Source organism: Bos grunniens, chromosome X (assembly GCF_055505025.1).
Source record: "Bos grunniens cultivar Pamir isolate PY7600 chromosome X, Bosgru_T2T1.0, whole genome shotgun sequence".
Classification (NCBI taxonomy): Eukaryota; Metazoa; Chordata; class Mammalia; order Artiodactyla; family Bovidae; genus Bos; species Bos grunniens.
Window position 1 is genome coordinate 110,065,684 of NC_141194.1, and position 19,691 is coordinate 110,085,374.

General features: G+C 51.7%; 1 protein-coding gene across 4 annotated transcripts; it reads right to left on the minus strand.

Moving 5' to 3' along the window:
• Positions 1–434: 434 nt before the first annotated feature.
• PRRG3 (proline rich and Gla domain 3) lies at positions 435–11,186 on the minus strand. 4 transcript variants are annotated; one of them, XM_086385973.1, is made up of 4 exons: positions 11,044–11,186; positions 7,554–7,591; positions 6,351–6,511; positions 435–6,001 (listed from the first exon to the last, which is right to left on the minus strand). In XM_086385973.1, the coding sequence occupies exons 2-4, from the start codon at positions 7,558–7,560 to the stop codon at positions 5,474–5,476; spliced, it is 696 nt and encodes a 231-aa protein (XP_086242099.1). In that variant the 5' UTR covers positions 7,561–7,591; positions 11,044–11,186; the 3' UTR covers positions 435–5,473. The 4 variants fall into 4 exon arrangements, with proteins under 4 accessions (XP_086242099.1, XP_086242098.1, XP_086242096.1 ...); XM_086385972.1 differs by lacking the exon at positions 11,044–11,186 and adding an exon at positions 10,512–10,827; XM_086385970.1 differs by lacking the exon at positions 11,044–11,186 and adding an exon at positions 10,251–10,371.
• Positions 11,187–19,691: the final 8,505 nt, after the last annotated feature.

Consider the following 19,691-nt stretch of genomic DNA (forward strand, 5'->3'; position numbering starts at 1 on the left):
CTCAGACTCCTGCTACCTTCAGAATTCAGGACACTGAGCCAGAGCAAAAGCTGAGGATTACATCCCACCTATGTAGAGCTCCAAAAAATTCCTCCCTCCTGCCCCTCCTCCAGCTCTGAAATCAAGCAGAACATCTTTTCTAGTAAAGGCCATCTCGATGAGTAACCAGGGATCAGGCGACAGGGAAGTTGTTAACATGATTTGTGGCAGACCTTACTAACCTCCTCCCAGGGGGATGGGTCAGCAGATCATCTTACACATATGGGACCAGCTCTAGGACCCAGGACCTCTCTGCTTCCTGCTTCTAAACTGGTTCAGGCTGTTTCCTTATCTACAGTCTGACTCTTGGAAAAACAAGTTTGGCCCACAACCTTCCATATCCCAAGGAAGTTAGAGTCAGCAGCGATCCAAGATGGGTGAGGAGAGAACACAAGTAAATGCCATTTGCTTTTTATTATTATTCATTACCTTCTGGTACAGAAAGAGACGAAACTTAACAGCTAAACTCAACAATTACAGAGAGAGAGAGAAAGCAGAAGTACAATTGTTTGTTACCCCAGGCTCCAGTGAAATCCTGACATATGAGTGAATGTACAGATTTGCCAGCCAACATGGGTCAAAGCACGAATTACGAGCACAGTTTAAAGTGATACCAAAATGAATCCATTTCATAGTAATCACGTCTAGAAGCTCGGTTGCACATATCAGGGTTTCCACTGTCACAGAGTCACAATCAGAGTGAAAGAACAGGTGTGTTCAAGCCTGGGAAAGTGGCATCCATATGGGGAGACAGATGGGGAGGCATAAAAAGCTGTGGGACTTGTCCCCATCTTAAATATCTGTGTTAATGCTCCAGCTGGGGGCGGGCTGGGGGCAGGCACTGGGCGCCAGTCACATAGCTCAGGACAGTGGGACAACTGTTGAGGCACTGAGCCTGAGCGGGTGGGCTGCGCTGTTTGGACCTCTTTGTCAGGGAAATTCTTGCTCAGATGAGCCTCACCACCCACAGCCTGGGAAAGGGAAAGCTTGCTATGTTTGAATATTTGGGGGCGAATGATGGGAGTGGCCAGACTGATAGCGAAATATCTGCTTTACAGACTATTGCACAGTTATATCACTTTAAATTGCAATTTAGTTCACAAACTCTTTTATTCACAGAGCAAATAAAGGAGGAGAATGAAACGCTGCCATACCCAGCATACACACAGTAGAGACAGAACAGAGGTCATCGTGTACACGAAGAGCCTGACATACGAGAACTGCTGAAGGCACAGTGAAGGGATCCATCATATCGTGAGCCTTTTATTGGGAAAAGGGACTCGTTTTAAACTAGATCCCTCTTACACATATGAACCTGAAAATTGACTCAAGGGAAGAATATTGGAAATATTTCTACAGAGGAAAAATTGCAGATACCATGCATTATCTAGAGTTTGGCAAAAAAAAAAAAAAAAAAGTGATTTTTTTTTTTCCTACATTTTGAACTAGTGGGCTTTGAATTAATGGGCTTTTACCACAGTTGCAGGCAGTTTGATTACAGTACTTTTAAATTAGCTAATTACACTGATTAGTATGACTAGAATTCAGTGGGGAGGATGTGCTTGTTTCTGAATTGGTGCAATCCTGAGATGGAGCTGCGTTCAAAGCAGCCTAGACAGCAGCTTGGCTACCCAGCTCTCCATCTTGGCCTTGAATGTGAGGGCACACACATGACACATAGCACACACATGCACTCTCCTGGAAAGATAGAGCACAGGTGAGTAAGAGAAATGCTCTTAGTAATCTCTCTCTGTCTCTCTCTTTTGGACAAAGGAATAATCTAGAGGCAGTGTTGTTCTTAGTTCTTGTGTGATGCCATTTGGTTGTGAAAAGATCAACCCCCAGCCAGAGAGGAACCATCTGGCTCCAACTCCTTAGCAGAAAGATGCTTTTGTATCCCAGATCGGTCATCTTCAGGCTAGCCGAAAGACACAGTCCAACAGATTGGGCAGGTTCCTATTTTCCAAAGCACCCAAAGGAATTCACACTAATGGCAGTGGGATTCGCAAGTTGAAGAGGAGGCCCCTGGCCTCTGGGTAAGACGGCACAGTGTCGCGTGTCCGTCAGCCAGGGCACAAGGCAGCTGTCCTGGGGCCGCACACACTTCTGCTTGTGCTTTCATTTTGAAAAACCCCAGGTGATGGGGAGTAGCAGGGGAGGGACAAGATAGTGATGCTTGCTTCAAAAAGTCTTAAAAAGGTTTTGGTTGAAAACACGTGAAAGTCACATTCCATGGAATTTGTTAAAGCCTTTTAGTTTTAAAATGAAAAATATCTAAATAACCAGCCCGCCATACCCCAAAATCAACAGTCACACATCTTTCCACCAAAAAGAAAAAGAAAAACCAAAAAGGCCCAGGAGTGCTGATTTCCTTCCATTGTTGACACCCACAGAACAGGAGCCGAGGTTGGGGGCACTGCTCCAAAAGAGTGTGTGAGTCGAAGGTCCCACAGGAGGGAGGCCCACAGGATAGAGCTGCTTCATCCTCTTCCAAAAGCTTTAGTGAAGGAGGGCAGAAGGTGGTAACTCTGGAGGGCTCACTCCAGCAGCTCATCTCAGTTTTCCTGACTCAGGGTCCTGTCCTCAGACTGCCTAGCCCTGGGAGGTGACATTCCTCCCCTCAGACCGGAACCCTCCTGGTACAAATATAGCCACACACCGGCTATTGTTTCAGATAAGCATGTGAGAAAAGGCAACAACACATACACTTGTATACACACACACACACACACACACACACACTCACACACCCGAAGCCCAAAAGCAACAAAAATGTGGCTATCGCAGATTGAACATTGTATCAAATCGACATCCATACAGAGTTCGAAAAGATATGTACAGGGCGTTCTTAAAGCCAAATGTGCACGGCAAGGGAGTTATGACCATGGTGTACTGTACAGCCTTTTTGTCTAAGATAAACTGTGAGAAACGTCCCGGGGACCACTGAACCCCATGTGGAACAATGCTGCAAAGGCCTGGAACCGGAGAGCTTGGTACCCGCACGATGCAGGCTGGTCTCCGCCCTGCAATGGGCTCCCGGCCATCCTTCCGGCTCCCACCTCAAACTGGCTCCAAACAGTGAGCAGCTCGGCAGGAAAGGGCTTCACACGGGCCAATGGGAGCAGGCACTCCCCAGCGTCCTCCCTCTGGCTCGGGTCTGCGGGGCCCACCCCTGGCTCTCTGCCCAGTGAGGAGGAGACACAGAGGGCTAAGTGTCTTCTCCCATGCTCCTGGCTGACACACAGGCACGGCCCCCAAGAAAACGCAGGGATGGCAGGGACAGGCCCTGGAGGCTCAGGCTGCCCAGGGTCCTCCAACATGGCTGAAGAGGATGGATCCCAGCATCCCTCATGGACAGTGTACACCCAAAATGCCTTTGGGAGGAAGGGCAGGAGTGCGGTGCTGGAGGCCCAGAAGGAGGAAAAGAGGGACGAAGGAAAGGTGGGATGCCACCTGGTCAGCACCTCTGGCATCAGGGAGCTCTCGGGGTGGAGTGGGTGGGGAGAGAGAGGGGAGGAACAGTCCAACTGGCAGGAGACTGACTCCCCAGGTTGAGACTTGACTTCACAGTCCTACAAAGACCTCTGCTAAAACAGGTGCCTCGTGATCTACGTATTTCTAGAAGAATCTTCCTAAGGGCAAACCGCACTGGGCTTCCTGGTGTCTCAAGCACTGCACAGGCATTAGCTCAATCACCCTCCAGCAGGCCTGTGAGGTAGGGGAAGGATGGAACCGGGCCACAGGGTTGAGTTGGCCAAGCTGGTGGCCTCGCTGGGGTAAGAACACAAGCCTCCTTGCTTGTGGCATGTTTCTGGGTGAGTGAGGACCGGAGGGGCCTCCAGAAGTTATCTGTGGCCTCTAGGCAGGGCCACATTCAAAGAATGAGGCACAAGGCCTGCCTTGGAGACCTGTTTAGACAGAGAGAAGCTTATCTTCTCAGTGGGTTTTAAACTGCTGTGGTTGCCAATAGACCCTGGCTGTGCACTCTTTTGGGCCCCACAAAAATTTGCTACATTTTTTAAAGCACCACAGAGGAAAAATGGTTTGGTGCTGAGGCCAGGAGGATGAAGATGGAGGGGTGGGGAGGCAGTGTTGACAGTGTCTTTTGCGTGGTCACTGACACTTAAAGGGCGGGTCACCTCTGCCCCACTGCTGCCCAAAGCCTCACTGAAATGGAGAGGTGGACAGTTCCTGGGCCACAGAAAGGGGTTGCTAAAAATGGACCAGCACCTGGCAATGACAGAGCATATCCCAGACAGGCCCTCAAACCCAGGTCATGGGCTTCCCCATCTCCACGACAAAGAAATTTCTAAAAAGGGACACTTTCTGATCTTCTCCCCAGGTGGGCACCATCATTAAGAAGAAATCAGCCATCTGAAATTCAAGTTCATCTCAACACACCTACTCACAAAAAAGGGCAGTTGCCTAAAAGTTTAAGGCTAGAGAGCACAATGCTGAGGAAACCGAGTTCGTGGGTTTAATCATCCTATAGGCCAACCTCACAAGGAGAAAACTTCAGCCTTCTACCCCAGCCTGTGGCCTAACCGTTCAAAGGCCACGGGCTCCATAGGCAGGGCTAGCGTTATCTGTTTTCCCAAGGCCATGATATGGCTCAGGCCAATGGGTAGTGGCTTTTAGCACAGCTGAAAGAGAACCTGGAGAGCCAACGTCTGAGGGAGGCCAAGCACAGTAGGACCAGAGTCCCTCCAGATGACCACGTCCCCAATGTGGAGGAGGTAGCTTGGCCAGCCAGCTCCCAGCCCTCATCCTTCACACAGCCTGTCCTCCTCTCAGGTGGCTCCAGACATTCCTTTGAACCTGGTTGGGAGTGTGGGGTGGGTATGGGGGGGCGTCACCCATCTGTGTGACTGATCTCCCTTGAACCCCTATCAGTGGCCCAGGTGGTATCATTTTGTTGTATTGTGTTCATTATGTTATTACTGTTGTTTTCGTTCTGTCCTTGTCCTTGTCCAATGTGAGTGAGGACAGAGAGCACAGGGCTAGTGAGGGAAAAGGGCGCTGAGGGCTGGCTTCTCTCCCTCAACTCTGCGGTGAGGCTTTGGACAAACAGGTCTCTGGCCAGCTGTGGGATCCCAGGGCTTGGGCCTGGGGCCACAGTCAACTGCATGGGGTGATTCCTTTGGCGTAAGAGAAGCCAGTCCCTGACAGGAGGGCCGGATGGCAGGGGTGTAGGGGCTTCTGGAAGAGCTGGGCTCTCTTGCCCGTGGCTCTCACCAGGGGGTTTGCTTGCATGCATGATCCCTACCCGCCTCCACCTGTCTCTGACAACTGACTTCCTACAGATCCACGGTAAGGAAATTATTTGGCAACGAGGAGGCTAAGGCTGTTTTGTGGTGGCACAGTCTTAAAAAAGTTAAAAGGAAACAGGAGGCCCCTGAACGAGGCGTTCACATGGGACCAGACACGCGTCCTTCTACTTGTCTGAGCCAGGGTTGGCTGCCACAATCTCCTCATACTTTGGCGGTGGGTCACTATAAGACACGCTTGCCTCCTCACTGCTGCTCTCCTGAGGAGCGGTCACCTCCTCATAGGACGGGGGAGGGGTGGCGCTGGACAGTCTGGAGAGAGACAGCTCAGGAAGGTAGAGGGTGCTCTCGAGCCGGACAGTGGTTCTGCCTCCCCGACTGGGCCCCAGCACCACCTGTGGGTGGCTCCCTGTCTCCCGATGCCCGGAGGCCTCCCCCTGGCTGTGCACCGTGCCCCGGTACACCATGACCCGGGGGAGGCTGTGCCCTGCGCGACTCGCTAGGTACCGGTTCTGAGCATATGAGGGGTGATGACGGGTGGCTTTCTGCAGCTGGCACCTCCAGATGATGAACAAGGCGATGACGATCAGCAACGCCACCCCCAGAAGGGGCACCACCACGTACATGGCATCTGAGCTCTGTGCAGGGTCTCGGACTGAGTAGACCGCATTCGGGTACCCCTTCCAGAACTCCATCTGCAAAAGAAGGAAAAAGGGCAGCTGACACTCACACGTAAGCACTTCTGACTTCAGCAGGTCGGGATCAAGTTCTGCAGGGTCTGCGCCTGCCCCTACCCTGACTGGCCTCTGAGAGCCACTGACAAGGCCGTGGAATGCCCTGAGGACCAAGGACAACAATGGCCATGGGTCTGGCAGATGGGGCTCTGAGGACAGGTGAGCTGTTCTTATAGGGCTCCAGTGGCCCTTCCCTGGACTCGGATGGCTTCCCTTCATTGCTTCTGATCCATCTGAGATCCCAGGGTGGGCATGGCTTATTCCCGAGGCCAGCTGTCCTCCCAGCACCCAGCCCCAGGGTGGTACGTGCCGTTTTCTCCTTGTCCTCGAAAACCTCCTTGACCTCCTCGTAGCTGCAGACCTCTTCCATGCACTCCCGCTCGATGGTGCCCTGGCGCAGCTCCTCCAGGAACTCATTGGCACGAGGGAAGCGTTTCAGGACCGAATGGGCATTCTTGGCCTCCAGAAACACTGAGGAGAAAGTTGCACTGAGGCCTGGAGGGTGGAGGGGCCCAGAGGCACCTGCCAACCAGACTCAGCCTGGGCACAGAGGGTCAAGGATGGAGGGAAGCAAGACAGAGTTAGCAGGCAGGACACCCTCCTGGACATGTACAACAGATGGGAGGGCTGACTTTTTCTGATACCATGCTGTATCTGCCGACAAGACTCTGGAGGACAATGGGGCCCTCGTAAGAGGGAAGTGTGTGTTGCATGAGAACCTTGCACATGACACATCTTGAATGTTATAGTCACCAGTGAATACGTCCCCAGTATCTTCAGCCTCACGCCCAAAAGAGAAAATCAGAGCCTTTATCATAAGGATGCATTTCCCTGTGAGGCTGATGTTGGCATCCCCCACCTGAATGGCCACCTGGGCTGTCGGATGGCCTGGTATCAAGAGTCCTGCCCTAGACGGTCTAGTACAAACCCTGCTGCAGGAGATCGGGAGACTGGACACACATGAATCTGAGAGGACCTCTGGGAAGAGGGGTAGCAGGCTCGAGATGGAGAATCTAGGCCTTTGGAAACTGGGCACAGATAGCCTCCAGCCAAAATGTCATGGAGTGGGAGCCATATCCTCTTATTCCCAAGGGGAACCCCCAGTTCCAGCTGAGCTGACTGGCAACCCCAGAAGCCTGAGCTGAGACTTTGGAAGATGAAAGAAGAGGTGACATCTGCTCCTAGTGTGCCCCTAGAGTTGGGATTTCTTAGTCCTCATGTCAGCCAGGCCCTCTTGGTCCCAGGTAGGCATCTCTCCCTAAACCCCCATGGCCTGCCATGTTAGCTTCTCTCCGAGTAGCCTGGGTAGGCGCACCTCTCCAGGGGAGTCTGTGCTCCAGAAGGGAGCTGAAGAGTTGAGAGTGGACAGATGAGACCCAGACAATTGAACAGGAGCCATGGGAACACCCTCAGTATGATGAAAGCTGGAAAGGCCTTGAAAGGTAGGCTAGCACTTTTCCATAAGACCTAGGCACAGCCCTTCCCGGCTTGGCCAGGGCCCAGACAAACTCACCTGCCATGGTTCTCTGTCAGATCCAGTGTGTCACTCACCTGGCAAAGGAGGAAAGCAAAGTCATGGTGAAATCACACCCCCAAACCTACAGGGCACCCTCTCAGCCCTGAGATGTGACCCCGCCCACACTGGCCTGGTCAAACGTCACAGCAGTCCCTCATGGCGCACATCACCCTCTGTGCAGCCACTCCCAGCCCTGGCACTCTCATCCTTGTCCAAGCTCTCCTGTAGAGCTTCCCGAGGCACAGCAGAGCCCACAGAAAACCTTCCAGCTATTTCCCCCAAGAACACAGTCTGAGAGTCTAGACCTAAGGCTTGATCTTTTCTCTTTTAAAAAAAAGAAAAACTCCTACAGTCTGAGGTTCTGCCTTCCTTACTGGATTCGATGAACATGTGCACTTCTGACTTGGAAAACACCCCACAGAAAAGAGGGGCACTTTGGGAAGGTCCAGCAAGTCAACAGTGACAGAAACAGGACCTGTTTGGGGAACAAAGCTTCCTCACAATGGCAAGTCTCACATACCTCTAATGACAAGCACGGTCCCTGAAACCAGGCAATGCGTGTTTAAGAAGTGGGCACTGGTAATGCTTCCCACAGCCACAACAACCATCTCCAAAGTCACAGCCCAAGCCCAGAGGACCTGCTGTGTTCCTCTTCACCAGACAGGCTGGCAAGGATCTCCTGAAACAGAGTCATCTCTCCTCTCTGTGCATTAAACAACACAGCAGCAGAGGACCTAGACATGGATGGACATGTTCAAAACTGAGCTGCTGGCTAGATGAGACTGTTCCTTCTAATCGCAGCTATCAGCCAAAAGCTCGGGAATTATCCAGCCAGTATGTAAACCATGACAGCAGCACACTGCCCCCACCCACAACATACACTCCCACTCACGCACATATTTTGGAGCACTGGCCAAGGTGTCCACATCTGGGAGCAATCACCCCATGGCTCCCCTCCCCAAGCAGAAGCTCTGGTTTTATGACTAACTGAATGTTAGACACAACGGTGTCACCCACGGGGCTACCCTTTTTGCCTAGGCTGTCAAGAAGTTCAGTGTTAACATTAACCATAAAGCACAGGATCCCTGGAAGCCTAGCTATTAAACACATATGCTTTCTCCCCTGTGACATGGTATCCACTTTTCTCCTTATGTTTTCAATCTTATGTATATTTAAAATATATCCTCTAATCCTTTTGGCAAACAGGTAGAATGTGAATCATAAATGAAATGAAAACTGAAGGAAAAAAGCAAAGCTAACATCCATCTATGGAAACACCATGTTGAGGGAGCCTTTCTCTTGTGCACCCCACAACAATCCCACCCAAAACTCTTAACATGGGAATTTTTCCACAGACGGGCCTGCCATGGTGAGAAAAGTTGACCCTTGGTGTTTAGAAGAGAGAAGATGGAATATTATCTCAAAATCCTGCTTCCATTCTGGATCTCTGAGGTTCCCCTAAGGCCAGTGCCAGTCATGTGTCTAGGGTGTGGGTGTGGCGTGCCTAACAGCAAGGTTTTTGATTGAAGAAAAATGGAGCTGTTGTCAGGAATTGAAAAGAATGAGTAAAGGCTTACTAATAAGTGACGACAGAAAAATACATGTCTCATTGCTTATCAATGAGAACTGCAGTGTTGTTTTTTACATTTTTCTTCTGTGCAGAAATTATGTAACAGCTTCTAGATAGCTATGCCTTGTCCCAAACACACCCGACCATGGTGGACGCACACCCACAGGTATCACAGGCCGACTAGGTTAGCCTGACACATGCATAAGTCATTAGTTCATTTTTAAGCTTCAGACAAGCCAGTAACTCTCCCAAACAGCTCCCGGGCATGGCCCACTCCATTAACAATTCCGTGACCGCCTTCACTGCTGCTGCCTGAGGCCTCCTCCCCCTCCTTCCCCAAAATTTAGCGCCTGCTTCTTCCCTATAAATACACCATCAATAGGCCGTTACTATGGCAACAGTGAGGAAGCGCGAGGGCTCCACGACAGAGAATGCTGCGGCAGTCACGCACGTATATGTCCCTCCTGCCCCTGGTGGATACTCTAAGGCTGACTGTAGGCAGGAGGAATTTTTAACCCACTCCCCACAGGAACTCAGCTGAATCCTGAAGGCCTGGAAAGGAAGGAAGGCTGGGACCCGCCACCACAAAGACCTTCCTTAACCCCTCCCCGGACCGCAGCTGCCCCATCCCAGCACTCTGGGACGTCGGCTCTAAAGTCCCTCGCGGGGGACCGGCAGCCACAGGAGGACCGAGTGTCCCAAAGGTGGCCTCAAAAACGCTTCTCCAAATCCCAGCCCTCTTCATTGCCCTCACTCAGAACTGATCACCAGGAAAGGCTTCTGTGATCCCCAAATCTCATGACTCATCAACCCACCCGGTGACACGGAACTCCCAAATGACCCTCCAACTCAAACTCTGGGCCCTCCTCGTCCCCTTTCCACTCATGCTAACCCTGAAGGTGCCTGTCCTCGCCCACCATCGCTCGCCACCAGTGCCCGCCACCGGCGCGCTGCCCAAGAACTCCTGCCTCTGGCCCAGCAGCTGGGTCGGCTGCAGAATCCCTGGCGCTGTGGCCCGGCCAGGCCTCCAGATCCTCCCCCGACAGTGCCCAGCGCCCGGCTCAGGGGTCCTGGACGCGGAACCGTGCCCTCGGGGCCGGGGCGCCCAACCCCAGCGGCCTCACCGTTCTCCAGGCCCAGGAGGCGGCCGCCCTGTTTGTGCACGCAGCCCGCCACCTCGCTGCGGCGCCTCTTCCAGCAGGGCCCCTGTCCCCGCCCACCTGCTCCCCGTCGGCCAAGCCCCCCGGCCCGGCCCCGCCGTCTCCTCCCACCCTCCCTCCCCGCCCCGCTACCCCTGAGCGCCCCGGGGCTCAGCCCGGCCCGGGCCAAAGTGCGCCTGGAGCTCCCCGCCCCTCGCAGCCGGATTCCCAGGCCCTACCCATTACCTCTGTACCCCCCTGGCCCTGCTCTCCTCTGGGGGCTCCGCTGCTGCCCGCCCCCCCAACTCCCTGCCGCGCCAGGTCTGGCCTCGCGCCCCGCGCCTGGCGCGCCACCCTCGAGCGCCACGAACCCCGCGCCCCGAGCGCCAGGCCGCGATTGTCGCGTCGCACCGCGCGCGGGGCCGCCAGGCCGAGGAGAGGAGAAGGGGTGGGGGGCGACGCGAGCGGGCTGAGGGGGTAGGGCGGGCGGGCGAGCTGGGCCGGAGGGGCGGCGGCGCGCACCGAGCACCGCGCGCCCGCGCCCCACTCCGCCGGCGCCGCCCCTGCCCCCGCCCGTGCCGCCAGGGGGCGGGGCCTGGTCGGCGGGCCCGGGGCGCCCCCGCGACCCTCGGCCTGAGGCGCCAACCCCGGCGTTACCCAGGGGCTCTGGCCTTCGGAGGCCCCGCGCCGCCTCAGGCTCGGGCGGCCGCACCCAAAGGCGGCGCGCCAGGTGGCACCACGCAGCCCAACCCCCTAAGTGTCCCCCGTCCCGGCTCACCTGTCATTCTGGCCGGCCACTGCCCGCGGAGCCAAGAGGGGCACGAGCCGGCCGCCCCAACCTGCCTCAGCCGGGTGCCAGCCGGCCTGCAGAAGAAGGGCCGGGTCGAGGCCACGTTCCGCTGCCCATGACTGGGTGACCTTGGCTTCGTCACTTACCCCCACCCCTCACCCCTGCCCCGGAATGGCTGCCTTCTTTCTGGTCAAGTCTGGCAAATGGGAAGAATCCCGCCGCCCTCGCGGGGTGCTGCCGCGAAATAAAGGAAGAGATGGGCTTGGGGACTCTTGGGGCACAGAAATGGACGAGGATGGAATCTTCTGGGTCTGTCAGGGGAGCGCCGGGTTGGGGGTGGGGGGCCCTGTGGGAGGTTCAGTAGGACCGACTGGACCCTGGTGGTAGAGGGTTGACACATGTGAGGGGAGAACCCAGGAGAGGTGGGCGGCTGACAGATGGCAGGTCAGTTCTGGGGCCCAGGCTGCTAAAGCCTCCCAGGAGAGGCCCATCAGGCCTGCTGGATTCTGGGGGGCTCTCTTTGTTCTCTGCACCTCTGGAGCCCAGCCCCACCAGGGAGTTGATGCATCCCCCTAATTTGGTGTTTTGGGGGCATAATGAGCCTGGAAGACGTACCCCGGAACTACCCTCGCCCCCGATTCCAAGCAGAGAAATACCTACCTGCTCTGGCAGGAAAGCGTCCACCACCCAGCTGCTTCCGGTTCTGTCCCGGGGGCGGGGAATGGGAGAAAGCAGCCTTGGTCAGGGCCTCGGTCCCCTCTTCCTCCCCTTCCCCCACCCCAGTGGTGCTTTCCTCTCCAACCCTGCCCCCTGTTTGCAGAGTCCTCTCCTGGCTGGCTTGCTCTTCCAAGGCTGCGGGAGCCTTCTTTGCTCAGCACAGACCATCTGAACCCTCCCCAACGAAGGCAGCAAGCCCAGCTCCCTGGCCTGTTGAGTGGGCTTCCACGGAAAAAATCAAGTTCACCTAGGATTGCGAATGGAGCTCCTTCAGGGCCCAGAGGGCTATGTATGTTTTCAAGGCACCCTGATTTGAGATCCTGCGCCCTAGTTCGTGGGGAAATGGTCTGTGGCTCTTCAGGACCGCACTTCCTGGGTCCCCTACTCCTTCACTGTGTCCTCCATCCTGATCTTCACAGATGACTTTACAAGCTTTCAGGATGAGGTGAAGGTCCATGGCTTTCACCGTCTTCCAGCAGCCCCAGCTAAGCTTCTGGATGCAGCAAAGCCAGTCTACTTCTAGTTCCCTCTCTGCCCAGAATTCCTTTCCTCCCACCGTCAGCTTCTGTGCACTTGTATTCATTTTTCCCAAGGAGCTCAGATGACATCTCTACTCTTGAGGTCTTAGGGATTCTCCACCCTGGGCCCTGTGTTGATTGTTCCATTCCCAGCTCTCTGTCTGCAGAGACTATAAATGTGGGGCCTTCTGTGGGTGCCAAGGGCAAGAAGGAATAACAGCAGGGCGTCTGCAGCATGCTGCCTGCGTGATCTCTTGGCAGTACCACACATCAGTTCTCAGCAAGTGACTTAACCTGTCTGCATCTCAGTTTCCTCATCTGTCAAACGAGACTGACAATAATGGTACCTGCCTCAAACAGTGGTTGTGTTAGTTGCTCGGTCATGTCCAACTCTGCGACCCCGTGGACTACTACAGGCAAGAATACTGGAATGGGTTGCCATGCCCTTCTCCAGGGAATCTTCCTGACCCAGGAATCAAACCCAGGTCTCCCACATTGCGGGCAGATTCTTTACCATTTGAGCTACCTGGGGAGCCTTCCAATGGTGGGGAAGAGGGCAAATTGGGATAATCCCATCAAGTGTGCCTGCTGTATGAGTCTGACACATGCTAGCTTTTGCCCACACCCAGCTGTGCTGTGTTCTTTGGTTGCTCACTGGCATTGCACATTTGCCTCTTCTATCTTGAGGCCAGGGACCTTGTCTGTTCATGTGTCCCTAGCATCCAACAGAGAGGCACATCCACAGCAGGCTCAGTAGATTCTTGCAGAGATGAGGCAGGAGAGGCTGGGGTGCAGTGAGAAGCTGGAGTGAGAGTCAGCCTTCAACTTACCACCAAGATATTGCCCCAAGAGCACCAGCAGCCCCAGCCGCTGCATCCTCCTTGTGGGAGCCTGTGTCCTGGCTTCTTCCAGATTTTGCCCCGCTCAGAATGCTTTCCATCACCCCTCAGGATGGTTCCAGGCTCTCCCAAGGACTGGATGGGGAGGGCTGCAATCTTCCCTCTGGCCCCATTTGTAAATCATGGTCTGAACAGCCCCTTCTGCACCAGGATGGCAAGGGCTTGGATACTGGTTTCTCTGCCTTGGCCAGGCACTGGGCAGCTAGATGCACTTCGAGGGGTTTTCTTTTTCCAATCAAATCACAATTCCTTTATAACCTCTCCCAGGCTACTTGTACAGTTCAGATCTTCATTGCCTGAATTCTAGACCTGCCCTGGTCTTCTTGTGCATGTTCACTTCTCCTCCATCTCCATCAAATTCAATGAGCAGCCTCCCTTAGTACGTTGGTGATCTCAACAAACACACCTTGCACACATGAAAATCACATGTGTAGGGTACATTGTGGGATGACCCAGCTTCAAAAAAGTGTGTGGTACAGTTCCTAATAAGACACAAAGATGGCAAAAGGTAGATCATATAAAAATGCCCAATGCAATGCAAGAGGCTAGATCTTCCACCCCAACCTGATCTGAACCTCTAAACTGTCTCCATTTCTGATCCAGAGCCCATCTGGCAGGACCAGGCCCATGGCTGTTGGACCAATGGAGTTGGACAGGGTTCAATATCTAGAAAGGTTCCCTGTGTTTGGTTCAAGGCTCTGCTGTCACCATTTAAAATTATTAATACTTTTTGAGTAAGAGATCTGAATTTTTCACTGGGCCCATCAAAGAATATGTATGACCCTGCCCATCAAGGACATTCCCAACATTCCCGAGGGTCCCATCCCAAGGTCTCAACCACCCAACCAGTCTTTGACTCCTTCCCTCCTCCCTTCTGCCCACTTTGGCCAGTCTCTCCTTTCCTCACCCCTCAACTGCATTGACTCCATCATCTTCCTCGCCATGGCCTCTCCCTTTGGCTGAGAAAAGTACTCTCTTCCAGTCTTATTCAACCCTGGCACATCACTCTCTACCCCATTGTCATCCAGCCCAGAATTGACTGCTCCTATGAGCTCTGTTGCCCACCAATCTCTTATGTCCTCACCAAGCCTTGCTGTATTCCTGAGCCTAACACTGATCCTTACTCCATCAGTGTCTCAATCCATCTCTGTACACTGATCAATAAATTAATCTAGTATTATGTACTGGATTACACCCCCCTCTCAAATTCATATGTTGAAGTTCTAATCCCCTCAGAATTGAAGTGAAATGAAGTGAAAGTCACTCAGTCGTGTCCAACTCTTTGAGAACCCATGGACTATACAGTCCATTGGATTCTCCAAGGCAGAATACCAGAGTGGGTAGCCTTTCCCTTCTCCAGGGGATCTTCCCAACCCAGAGATTGAACCCAAGTCTCCCACATTGCAGGCGGATTCTTTACCAACTAAGCCACAAGGGAATCCCCTCAGAATATAACCATATTTGGAGACAAGGTCTTTGCAGAGGCAATTAAGGTAAAGTGAGGTCTTTAGTGTGGAGTCAACTCCTATCTGACTGTTGTCCTTATAAGAAGAAATAGTCAGACTTCCCAGATGGCTCAGTGTATAAGAATCTGCCTGCCAATATAGGGGACATGGGTTTGATCCCTGGTCTGGGAAGATCCCATATGCTGTGAAGCAGCTAAACCTGTGCACCACAACTACTGGGCCCATGTGCCTAGAGCCTGTGCTCTGCAACAAGAGAAGTCACCCCAGTGAGAAACCAGAGCACTGCAGTGAAGAGTAGTCCCCCACTCTGCACAACTAGAAACAGCCTGAGCAAAGCAATGAAGATCCAGTGCAGCCAAAAATAAATAAATACATAAATGAAAAAATAAATCAAAAGTTGTTTTTTTTTTTTTAAACAAAAAGAGGATCAGGACGTAGACATACACAGAGAGAGACCATGTGAGAACACAGGAAGAAGGCTGCCACTAACAAACCAAGAAGAGAGACCTCTGAATAAATCAACCCTGATGACATCTTGATCTCAGACTTCTGGCCTTCAAATCTGTGAGAAAGCAAATATCTCTTGTTTACGCCACTCAGTCTGTGGCACTCTGCACGCTAAGATGTCAGGTATTCACTCAGTGCTAATATGTACCAAGGACTGTTCTAGAATGCAGGATTACAGAAGCCAGCAAAATAAACATTAACTCCTACCCTCATGGAACTGAGACAAAAAAAAAAAAAGAAACTCCAAAGAAGGCAAATATACAGGATATTGGGTGTTGAGAAAAATGAAGCAGAGAAGAGTCTTGGCTCAAGTGCCATCTTCTCAGTGAGGTCTTCCACAACCACTGTATGTAAACACCCTCTGCCCTGAAGCAACAGTTTTCACATGTCCTAGGGTCAACCAAGAGGTCAGTGTGCTGAAGTAGAGCAAGTGAGAGAGGAAGATAGTAGGGGATTAGATCAGACATGCCACGATGGGGGTGGCGAGCAATCATGCAGGGCCTTGAAAGTCATTGTAAGGACTTCGACTGCTAGAGTGATATAAAGAGACAAGGGCAGAAACAGACTATTTAGGGACATGCTAGATTAATTGAAATAATCCAGGTGCGAGGTCATGGTGGCTCCCACTAAGTGATGCAGCAGAGGTGGTAGGAGGTAAGCATATTCGGGGTCCATTTTGATGGTAGAGTACTAGAATTTGATGACAGATTGGTATTAGGCTATGACAGAAAGACAGGTGTCAAGGACAGCTCTCAGGATTTTATTCAGAGAAACAAGAAGGATGGAAGTACACGAACTGAATTGAGGAAGATGGCAATGGTGTTGTTTAGAGAAGCCTGGAGTTCAAGGGTAACATCAAGGCTGGAGATATAATACGAGAATAATTAGCATCTAATCCATACTAAAAGTCATGAGACTGGATGAGATCAACAAAAGAGTGAGTGTAGAAAAAGAAAAGCAACCCAAGAACCAAGCCCTGGGCAGGCAAACATCTAGAAGGGCAATAGCTGAGAAGGAACCAGCAAATAAACGAGTGATCAATGAGGTAGTGGGGGAAACCAGGAGAAAGTGGAAACAACTGAAGAAAGTGTATCAAGAAGGAAGGACCCATATGCTCCTCAAGTCCTGTTGACCGGACAGATAAGAGGAGGACAAAGAATTACAGCAACATGGAGATCAGTCCTTCTCCAGGGGATCTTCCCAACCCAGGGGTCAAACCCAGTTCTCCTGCATTGCAGGCAGATGCTTTATCCTCTGAGCCACCAGGGCAGCCCATCCTTTAAGAGCAATTTCCAGAGAGACGTGGGGAAACAAGGCAGCTGAGAATGCTTTCAATCTACAGTGGAAAAAAAGAAATGCCAGTGAGTAGCAACTGGCAGTTCTTTTGAGGAGTTGTGTTGTAAAGGAGAGCAGAGAAGTGGGAAACTGGTAATTGTAGGGGTACATGGGGACCACATGAAAGTGTTTGTTTTTTTTTTTTTAATATGGGAGAAATTACAGCATAGCAACATATGTGTGCTAATGAGCAAGTAAAGAGGGAACAGTTGATGATGCCAGAGAGACATGCCAAGATGCACGTAGGTGGGAGAGGTGATGCTGGAGCTCAGAGCAGCTCTCTTCTGATGCATCCTATTTTCTCATTGAAACAGGAAACCAGGCCACCAGCTGGGAGTAAGGGTGAGAGACGGGCATCAGCTGCTGATGGAGAGCTGGATGTTCTATGGAAATATAACATGATTGCTGGGCTGCGTTAAGGGCTCACTTGAGGTTTAATGATCATTCGTTTAAAGTGAAATTACTCAGCATGTCTGCATGGTTTTCTCCAGTCATGTTGAACTTCACAGAGTAGGTGGAAAGTTGGATTTTATCAGGGCCGAGTTTTGCTAGTTGAGTACAAAGAAACGGGAGTGGGACATAGGAGTTTTGAGTGGATTCAAAAGAGAGATTTTGATGACTGATCTTGGATTGTAGGCTGGGTAAGAAGGGAAGGGAAGGATAGATTCAGGGTCTGGTAAAAGGCAGTAGAAAAAAAAGTATGGCTGTCTGAAGGGTCCCCAGTGGTGGCTGGAGTTGGAGGATTGTTGCAGTTCTTGTAGAACTAAAAGGAATGAACTGGCTTTGGGACAGCAGGATATAATGGCGATTATGGAAGGGTGGTAGTGACAGATAAGGATGGGTATTAGGATATGACCAGAAAATTAAGTTGCTGTGATAGGTAGAGAGAAGAGAAAGTCAATGGACTGACAGACCAAGGAGTTGAATCATCTACGTGGACGCTGAAATCAGCAAGAAGGCATATATTTAAGGAGCTCTTGTACTATAGCCCTTGAAGCCAGGAAAAGGAGTTCGTCAAGGCTGTATATTGTCACCCTGTTTATTTAACTTATATGCAGAATACATCATGAGAAACGCTGGACTGGAAGAAACACAAACTGTACTCAAGATTGCCAGGAGAAATATCAATAACCTCAGATATGCAGATGACACCACCCTTATGGCAGAAAGTGAAGAGGAACTCAAAAGCCTCTTGATGAAAGTGAAAGTGGAGAGTGAAAAAGTTGGCTTAAAGCTCAACATTCAGAAAACGAAGATCATGACATCCGGTCCCACCACTTCATGGGAAATAGATGGGGAAACAGTGGAAACAGTGTCAGACTTTATTTTTCTGGGCTCCAAAATCACTGCAGATGGTGACTGCAGCCATGAAATTAAAAGATGCTTACTCCTTGGAAGAAAAGTTATGACCAACCTAGATAGCATATTCAAAAGCAGAGATATTACTTTGCCAACAAAGGTCCGTCTAGTCAAGGCTATGGTTTTTCCTGTGGTCATGTATGGATGTGAGAGTTGGACTGTGAAGAAGGCTGAGAGCTGAAGAATTGATGCTTTTGAACTGTGGTGTTGGAGAAGACTCTTGAGAGTCCGTTGGACTGCAAGGAGATCCAACCAGTCCATTCTGAAGGAGACCAGCCCTGGGATTTCTTTGGAAGGAGTGATGCTAAAGCTGAAACTCCAGTACTTTGGCCACCTCATGCAAAGAGTTGACTCATTGGAAAAGACTCTGATGCTGGGAAGGATTGGGGGCAGGAGGAGAAGGGGACGACAAAGGATGAGATGGCTGAATGGCATCACTGACTCGATGGACGTGAGTCTCAGTGAATTCCGGGAATTGGTGATGGACAGGGAGGCCTGGCGTGCTGCGATTCATGGGGTCACAAAGAGTCGAACACGACTGAGCAACTGAACTGAACTGAATTGTACCATAGCCCTTGAAGCCTTACCTCCTCCCCAACACCTCACTCTATTCTTTGGACTCTTTGTGAACCTGAGAGTTCACAAAGGGCACCCCACTGTGCCCTTCAGCTCTTCCCAGGGCCTGACCCCTCCTTCAAACTCATTTGTCCTGGAGATCACCCCACCTGAGCCTACACTCTAGTGAGAGCCAAACCCCATGTTCTAATCCATCATTACTCCCCTGAGCCTTGCCCCTGAGCATTTATTGAGCACCTATTATGTTCCATGAATTCTGCCTCATGATGGTGACATAAAGGTGAATCAAAAAGACTAAGTCTGTGCCCTGATTCCCTTCTGGTTGGAGGAGAGAGACAATAAACTAGCAAACATGGAAAAGACCTAAGAAGACAGTTGGCAGAGGTGCAAAGCTGGGAAGGGGGACTGCTATACTGACCATTACCTCATCCTGATTCTACCTCATCCTGATTCTAACCCCGGCCTGGTGGGGTTCTCACTCCAGGCCAGCTCCTGGTGACACTAGAGAGCTCCAATCACTCCCCCAGAGTCTCCCCATTCCAACCCCAGCTCTGACCTTCACCTTCTTCCTGGCCTTGACCTCAGAACAGCCCCCAATGCCATCCATCATATTCCTCAACTCTCAGCTGGTCCATGATCTATTCCTGAGTCCCACCCCAATACCATCCATCACCTCACTCAGATTGCACTCCATCTCCTATCTCCTTCCTCCTCACCAAGCTTATCCTCTAGCTCCTATTCCTGATCACTTACATCCTCCTCAGCACCTCTGCCTGCTCCTCACTTCATCCTGCTTTGGAGTCAGACCATCTAGGTTCAAAGTCAGGCTTTCTACTTGCTCACTGGGTGCCTTGGGCAAGTGACTTTACCTCTCCAGGCCTCAGGTCTCTCATATAAATCATGGGAATGATAATCTCAGTTTCAAAAATCCTTGTCAAGACTGACTGAGACAATGCAAGCCAAGAGCTTAGCACAGAGCTAGGTTCAACAGGGTCTCAATCAACAGCAACTAAAAAATTACACTAGTCTGGGGTAAATGGTGTGGCACAGGGGGTGCTTCTGGGTTGATTTCTTTCATCCAGCCTGGAAGTATGCAAACTATCACAATGGAAGTTCTACCCTTACCAGCATGGCCCTCACCCTGGACTTTGGAACATTCCTGGCAAGCTCTGATGTCCTTTTGACAAACTCTGGAAGGGGAAGTGGAACAAGAAGAGAGCCTATTGATCCTGAACTTGCAGGTCTAGGGCTGTCAGAGC